The sequence below is a fragment of the Carettochelys insculpta genome, chromosome 30 (assembly GCF_033958435.1).
Source record: "Carettochelys insculpta isolate YL-2023 chromosome 30, ASM3395843v1, whole genome shotgun sequence".
Taxonomy (NCBI): Eukaryota; Metazoa; Chordata; order Testudines; family Carettochelyidae; genus Carettochelys; species Carettochelys insculpta.
This window is the reverse complement of record NC_134166.1, coordinates 2,232,308-2,240,606: the sequence shown is the minus strand read 5'-3', so window position 1 is coordinate 2,240,606 and position 8,299 is coordinate 2,232,308. Positions and strand designations below refer to the sequence as shown.

General features: G+C 42.5%; 2 protein-coding genes across 2 annotated transcripts; one reads left to right on the top strand and one right to left on the bottom strand.

The window, feature by feature from the left end:
- The first annotated feature begins 547 nt into the window (after positions 1–547).
- Positions 548–1,682, top strand: LOC142003688 (claw keratin-like). Its single transcript, XM_074980839.1, has 2 exons — positions 548–568; positions 1,200–1,682. Exon 2 carries the CDS (start codon positions 1,221–1,223, stop codon positions 1,680–1,682), a length of 462 nt encoding a protein of 153 aa, XP_074836940.1. The 5' UTR covers positions 548–568; positions 1,200–1,220.
- A 5,878-nt stretch (positions 1,683–7,560) lies between these two features.
- LOC142003760 (claw keratin-like) lies at positions 7,561–8,019 on the bottom strand. The gene has a single exon (XM_074981022.1). The coding sequence runs from the start codon at positions 8,017–8,019 to the stop codon at positions 7,561–7,563; it is 459 nt and encodes a 152-aa protein (XP_074837123.1).
- Positions 8,020–8,299: the final 280 nt, after the last annotated feature.

The following is an 8,299-nucleotide window of genomic DNA, read 5'->3' as shown; positions in this document are numbered from 1 at the left end:
TAGATATTTTTCTGTCCACATACCAAAAAAGGCAAATTAGACCTAAAATCTGGATAGAAAATCCACTGAAGCTGATGGATTGATGCAGATTGACATCAAAAGGAATTGGATCTGATCCATCTGATTTTCATAAGAATGAAGACAAGTTTTTCTCTATGTCATTCTAAGTTTTGAATGAACTGCTCAATACCCCTAACTGAGAACATTAGGAAGCGAAACGACTAAAGTGGATTTCTGATCATGGAAACCAGTTGTGTTACAGATGCAAGTCTGAATCACCTTGACATTCATTCTCATTGCACCACCAAGAAACATATTGCAATGACACCATGAATGCAAAATGTAATCTACATCAATGGGATTAGCGTAATAATGACAAACTCTGAGGAAAGAGCTCCCTCAAATAGAGGATTTAACAAGGCAATCAAGTTTGTTTGAGATCTAACTGGCACTTCCTGTATGAAATACATCATAAAACCCTTCAGGCACTCCTAGAAACAGTATAAAAGGGCTCACCACTAAGAACTCATCAAACGCTTTGTTGGACTTCATCTCCTCTGTGATCTGGGTAAGTACAATTGGACTCCATCTTTTTCTATCCCAAGAGGCTGTCATACTAGGGTCCATTTCCATTAGAGACTGAATCTTGCATTTACTCACTATAATTTTTATCACGGACTGTATTGTTCTTCCACAGTTGTCTTGCGTATTCAGTTGCACATCGTGGTGGATTCATGATGTGAAGCCAAAAGTGAGAACTTAGGAGCACCACATGCAGTTGCAGAATATATCTGCAATTAAGCGGAAACAGAATAGTAACCCAAAGTCTCTGAGGCCACTGACAAGGACAGTAAATTCTGTTTTAGTGATTTAGCTGAGAGACAGCTGGCTTTTAACTCATACTGGAGAAGCACATGTCTTTAGCCCCTAAATTTGAAGGTCATATCACTGACAACGTGGGTCCATCGGACTTATTCAATGAAGATATTCAAATCTTTACAGTAACTTGAGAACGTCCTTTAGAGAAGTTTAGAGTGGGCAGTTAAGAAGCATATGAAGAAGAAATAGGAACAAATATAGAACCAGAAACTTAGGGTCTAAATCCGTGCCCCACAAAGAACTCATTACAATAGAAATTGAGCTATGAGATCATTTGTTCCACCGTCCTCTGCAATTTCTCTCTGTGTTGTGTGTTCCAGGTTTACCTTCACCACAGAAAGATGTCTTGCTCCAGCCTCTGCTATCCAGAATGTGGGGTGGCCAGACCCAGTCCAGTTTCTGGCAGCTGCAACGAGCCATGCATTAGGCAGTGCCCTGACTCCCAAGTGGTGATCAGACCCTCGCCAGTGGCCATCACCCTCCCAGGACCAATCATGAGCACTTTCCCTCAACAGAGTGAAGTGGCATCTGTTGGAGCACCTGTGGTCGGAGCTGGCTATGGGGGCTCATTTGGAGCGGGGGGATTGTACGGCTCTGGAGGTCATTATGGAGGATTGTATGGTTTGGGGGGATTAGGTGGTTTTGGGGGATTAGGTTTTGGTTATGGAGGCCAGTGTGGTTACGGAGGTCATTCTGGTTATGGAGGATTGGGTGGTTACAGGGGTGGTTATGGTTATGGGGGCTTATGCGGTTCTGGGGTATCTCATCATAGATACCTGAGTGGAAGCTGTACACCATGTTAAACAAAGCAGGAATGTCTATGGCAAAAGAAAAGACCCAGAAATGAACAGCAAGTTTCAGAAGTGCTGAGCTCCATGTGAGCTGTGTCTGCCCAGCACCTTTGGGTAACAGATGTATCAGTAATGTCTTTCTTATCAACTCTTTCTGCCAATACTTTCCCAATCGCATGCTTAGTCCTTTAGTCATAAGTGGGCTCATGCCGAATTTCTCTCAGGCTGTTTGTGCTAAGGTTACAGTATAAAGGAAACAGGGGCCTTCACAAAGGCATCAGCTGTAATAGCCCTCCCTTTGTGTGTGCAACTTTTCAGCTGCAACAAAGAACAAAGCCCCTCTCAGGCCTCAAACACACGGAAATGAAGCCTTTGATTGGACACAGCCCTTATCCAAACACTGGAAATATATTCTTTCTGCTTTGTAATATTGTTTTCTGAAATTATGAATTGCAAATTTCATTCCCATTAAAACCTGTGCTGCATCAGAATATTGGTATTGGTCGTTCTTCTTCCTCCTACCGTGTTTAGAAATTGTGCTACATGAGCTTCAGGGATGAATTTCAAACAACACTAGGCACTGCTCAAAACCTGTGTAATGAGGGGAGAATAAAGCACACTGAGAAGGTTCACAGCACTATGTAGGCCACCTGCATGGGTCTGGAGTTCCTCTTAGCATTTCCTTTTTCATTAAAGATCCTTTTCCAGCAAAGATTTATTCTCAGTTCCCAGCATGTCTCTGCTCTCTGTGCAGTGCTTCAGCATCTGTGGCTTCAAATCTCATTGCAGCATAGATCTGCTTCTGGGCTGTGTCCCCAGCTCCTTCTGGGTGACATGGATCTCCTCCCCAGCTCAGCTCACACCACAGCTCTGTTAGCATATTAGCTCCTCTCTGTCTGAATCAGGGAAATTGATCTCACATGGAGGGTGGATTGTATGGCCCACAGTTTCCATGAAAGTACTTCTGGCCCTATCACCATCCCACCCCATCCCTATGGTGATTGAGCCAGAAGTAACTTCACAGAAGTCATGGGCCATGTTAAATCCAGCAGACATGTCCATAGAAATAGAAAGAATCAGGAAATGAATGTAAGATACAGATCCACATCTAAGGACATGTGCCTGGCTTTTGAGAAGTTTGAGTGTATCAATCTCAGTTTTAAGTAATGACAGAGATGCATTTAATCAGCATCTCTCCAAACATGCAGATGCTTCCCATACTTCACATGATGGGCTCTTCTTCTAATGACTGGCTGGCTACGTATTTCTTTATTATCCAAACAGTGGGCTAGATTCTAAAATACATTATTAATTTTTACACAACTCTGTGAAGTACAAATGGGCAGGGATCTAAATATGTATGTTACCTACATATATATTGACTGTAACACCTCTCTCCAATTCCAGAAGAGCATGAAAAAGATTTCATGTCAATGAGAATCAAGCTAGGTTATCTTGTATTCCTCTTTTCTAAACTGAAAAGGTGTGATTTCCATTGACGGAAACCATGTTGACTTTTCCCCAGCAAGTTATGTTTTTCTATGGCCGTGTCTACACTAGCCCCAAACTTCGAAATGGCCAGGCAAATGGCCATTTTGAAGTTTGCTAATGAAGCGCTGAAATGCATATTCAGCGCTTCATTAGCATGCGGGTGGCCGCGGCACTTCGAAATTGAGCTCATGGGAATAAGGGGGCTTCGAAGTAGGCGGGGTCCTTTCGAAAAGGAGCCCCGTCGGGATGAGCCGCGCAGTGGCGAGGCGCGTCAATTTCGAAGTGCCACGGCCACCCACATGCTAATGAAGCGCTGAATATGCATTTCATCGCTTCATTAGCAAACTTCGAAATGGCCATTTGTGTTGCCATTTCGAAGTTTGGGGCTAGTGTAGACGTAGCCTACGTGTTTGACAATCTTACTCTGTTCTGCTTTGTTAATTCCACCTCCTTGTGAAGCCTCTGATTCAGAGTGCAGTCGGAGGGAGGTCTCAATTTGTTTAGAAATGTCTGTGTAAATGCATTCCAAGAAGGATTTCATCAGTATGGTCTAATATTGAAAAGGCTCTAGTATACTTAAAAACCCAGTGCCAGATGCCTCAATAACCCATCCCCTCAGTGTTTGCAAAGCTAGGGTCAAGAAGCAGACCTGGTTGAATTTACTCCTTCATTAGATTGGCACAGAAGAGTATTTTTATAGATGAATTTTAAATGCTAAATATCACTGTAGGTCCCCTGCAATATGCCGCTGATGCCCTAGTTATATGGTGGCAGACATTGCTTTTGAGAAGTTAATGATGGAAAATGTTCTCAAAACGAAACCCCAGGACTACATTGGTTTGAACTTTCATTTTTACAACCTGCAGTAGTAAAAGAGAGGGTAACAGGGACGGGCTTGGACAAAGGGCTCTGCATAAAGCACAGTTAACAAATGACCAAGCTCGTAATGTTTCCTCAGCTTCCATCATTACAAATAATGTGTGTTGAAACACTGAAACCCGAGAAAGGCAAGTTCCACAGAAAAGCAACCTGTAGAGAGAAAGATATGAGCAGTGTTTCTTCTGAAGAGCCCACTTTCAAAATGCTCCACAAGCAAAGGCATCTAACCCTGAAAGCCGCGCTTTCATTCAAAGGGACAGAGCTTTGGTTTACCCATGTATAAAATAAATTTCTTGAATAATTTTCTTTTTCTTCAGAAAACCTGGGTCACTCCCATGTGAAGACAAACGCAGAAACATATTGCAAATCACATGAAAGGTATTTGAAGTGAAAATCTCTGTAAATTTTTGCCGGAAAAGTCTCTTTGCTAAGACAGGAAATGCAAGGAGAAACTTGACCCCTTGGCTTTTGTAATGCCAGGAACCCCCTTATCAGTCTTTATATTTCCATCATTCCATAGATTTTGAGAATGGCCTAGTGCTGTCTGAGCTACACAGATGAATCTTATCCAGCACAATTTCTATGCATGGTAGGAGCAACAAGGAGAACCAGAAGACCAATATTGTGAAGAAGTAAAGTTTTTAATGGGAATGAAATTGTCAATATGCAATTACAGAACACAATAATACAAAGCAAAAAGAATTATTTCCAGTGTTTGGATAAGGGCTGTGACCATTCAACCCCTTCATTTGAATGTGTTTGGGACACTAGTGGGGTTTTAATTCTTTGTTAAAGCTGCAAAGTTGTACAAACAAAGTGATAGCAAATACAGCTGATTGTTTTCTTATCTCCAGTCCTTAATGAGCATTTTAATAGATGCAGAATTAGAGACAAATTGGTGGTTAGGACATACAAATGTGAGGTGCAGAAATAGAAGCACAAACTAATATTTCTGGCTCCTTGTACCACAGACTAAACATGATGTTTATAATTATTACCCATTACATTCTGGATTCCTTGGCCATCATTATTTAAAATGAGCCCATTACTGATTTTAGAGATGTTTAATCCCAGACTAATTTAATACTACTTAAGAATATATCCTTTTGCAGGTATGAAACACCCAGGAGCGTTCTTCAAAATCTTCTCTCCTAAGAGCAGTGAATAACTTGCAGCACTTAATAAGCCTTTTTATTGGTGTCAAATTAGAGGCAAATTGATGTGAAGGTCACATGGGCATCAGGTGCAGAACTAGAAGCACATGCCAATACCACTGACTGCTTTTACCACAGACTAAACAGGTGGTTTGTCATTATTGCACACTTACAGAAGACAATGTTAGTAAAATGCCTCATTAAAAAAGTGACAATCCCTGGATGTAGCCATTAAGGATGAAAATGGCTTATGTTTCATCCACTTTAACTGTATTCTTTATACCTGAACACCCTACTTCTCCAAAGGAATTATCTGTATACCATTTCCCTGAGTGTTGTAAAAATATAGCTCACAGGATATAATTACAGCATAAAATCTTTCTTTTAAGCCTGTCCCCCTTCCCCCCTCCAACTGATCACCCACTGCACTGTGTGTGCAATTTTTTCCCTCCTTGCAAACGCATCTCTCTAATGGGTCAGAGTGACCTGATGGTATGGAATTCTTTCAGATTTGTGAACTGAGACGTGTAACCCCAGAGGCACAGAGATGACTGACAAGTGAGAGTGAGGTCTCTGCTCTACAGCCTTGGCTAAGTGCAAGCTGGCTTTTTGCTCATGGGGCAGGTTCATAGAATCCTAGGGCTGGAAGGGACCTGAGGATGTCGTCTAGTCCAGCCCCCTGCCTAAAGCAGGATGAACCCAACTAAATCATCCCAACCAGGACTTTGTCAAGCTGGGCCATAAACCTCCAGGGATGGAGATTCGACCACCTCTCTTGGTAAAGCATTCCAGTGCTTCGCCGCCCTTTTGATGAAATAGCTTTCCTAATATCCAACTCGCACCTCTCCCTCGGTAACTTCAGGCCATTGCTCCTTGTTCTGTTATATGTAACCTCTGAGAACAGTCTCTCTCCATCCTCTTCGGAACTCCCCTTTAGGTGGTTGAAGGGTACTATCACATCCCCCTGTCACACTTTCCTTCTGTGGACTAAATAAACCCAAATCCCTCGTCCTCTCCTCTTAGGTCTTGTACTCCAGCCCAGTAATTATTTTTGTTGTCCTTAGCTGGACTCTCTCCTATGCATCCACTTCCTTCCTGTAATGGGGGTAGGAGGGGCTCTGAACTGCATGCAATACGCCAGTTTTATGTATAGGAACACTGCACTGGTGTTTTATGCATTTCAGGTAAAACTACTGTGAAAAGCCTTCACCCTCAACACGAGTTACCACTCTCCATTCTGAAAACCCATAATTTATTCCACACCTTTGTATCCTGGTCTTTTAACTAATTATCAGTCCATGAGAGGGCCTTCCCTCTTGTCCCATGACAACTTATTTACTACAAGCTTTTGGTAATGTACCTTTCCAAAGTCTTTCTGGAAATCTTGTGAAGAGCCAAATTTTCGAAGTGATCTACAAGAAAGAGAATCTAACCTTGAAAACTGAGCTGTCATTCAAAGGGATAGAGCTTTGATTTAACTGTATATGAAAGACATTTCTTGAGCAATTTCCTTTCCCTTCAAAACAACTGGATTGCTATCATGCAAAGACTAACCCAGAAGTTTATCACATATCATGTGGTTGAGCTTCTTCAAATGAAGTTATTTCAAGTGAAAATCTGTGTAAATCTTTGCAGGAAAAGGTTCTTTATTAAAACAGGAAATGCAAAGGGAAACTCCAACCCTGTGCAGGTAGCCTACGTAATCCCATGAACCCTTTTGGTGGGCTTTATTCTCCCATCATTCCATAGGTTTTGAGAATAGCCTAGTGTTGTCTAAGCTACTGGGATGAATTTCATCCAGCACAACTTCTAAACAAGGTAGGAGGAACAAGGAGAACTAGAAGACCAATATTCTGATGCAGCACAGTTTTTAATAGGAATCAAATTTGCTTTACATAGTTCCTGAAAACAATAATACAAAGCATAAATAATGTATTTCCAGTGTTTGGATAAGGGCTGTGACCATTCAACCCCTTCATTTGGATGTATTTGAGGTACAAAGGATTTTTCTTTGTTGTAACTGCAAAGTTCCACAAAGAAAGTGACAACAAATGTAACTGATGACTTTATTAAGGCCCCTGTTTCCTTCACACTGTAGCACTAGTCAAAAGTGGACTCCTTCCGAGTTGTACTCCAGCTGTTTGTAGTAAGAAAATAAGCATGTGGTTGGGAGACCATTGGCAGAAAGAGTTTATAATCAAGGCATTAGGATAGATGCCTGTGACCCAGAGGTGCTGGGCAGACACAGCTCGCATGGAGCTCAGCTGGAGCCATGCTTGCATAGCACTTCTGAAACCAATATCTGAATCTGTAGGTTGCTGTTCATGTCCTGGTCTTCTCTGTTGCCATAGACAATCCTGCTTTGTTTAACATGGTGTACAGCTTCCACTCAGGTACCTATGATGAGATATCCCAGAACTGCATAAGCCCCCATAACCATAACCACCCCTGTAACCACCCAATCCTCCATAACCAGAATGACCTGCGTAACCACACTGGCCTCCATATCCAAAATTTCCTCCATAACCACCTAATCCCCCCAAACCATACAATCTTCCATAATGACCTCCAGAGCCATACAATCCCCCCGCTCCAAATGAGCCCCCATAGCCAGCTCCGACCACAGGTGCTCCAACAGATGCCACTTCACTCTGTTGAGGAAAAGTGCTCATGATTGGTCCTGGGAGGATGATGGCCACCGGCGAGGGTCTGATCACCACTTGGGAGTCAGGGCACTGCCTAATGCATGGCTCATTGCAGCTGCCAGAAACTGGACTGGGTCTGGCCACACCGCATTCTGGATGGCAGAGGCTAGAGCAAGTCATCTTTCTGTGGTGGAGGTAAACCTGTAACTCATAACTGGGTACAGAATAAAGGGAAGCTGCAGAGACTCGGTTTCTATTGCAGAGAGCTCTATATGGAGCCCGAGGAACAGTGGGGAATGCGTGTAGGTCCTATGTTCTTGGTTATTATGTATTTCCTATTTCTTCTTACTGTGCTTCTTACCCACTCACATTGTTTCCTTCCCACGAAACCTTCTCAATGACTTTGTCTGAATAAAATAACCTGACAACTGTGTGACTTTAATTCATGGAAACCTGGGAT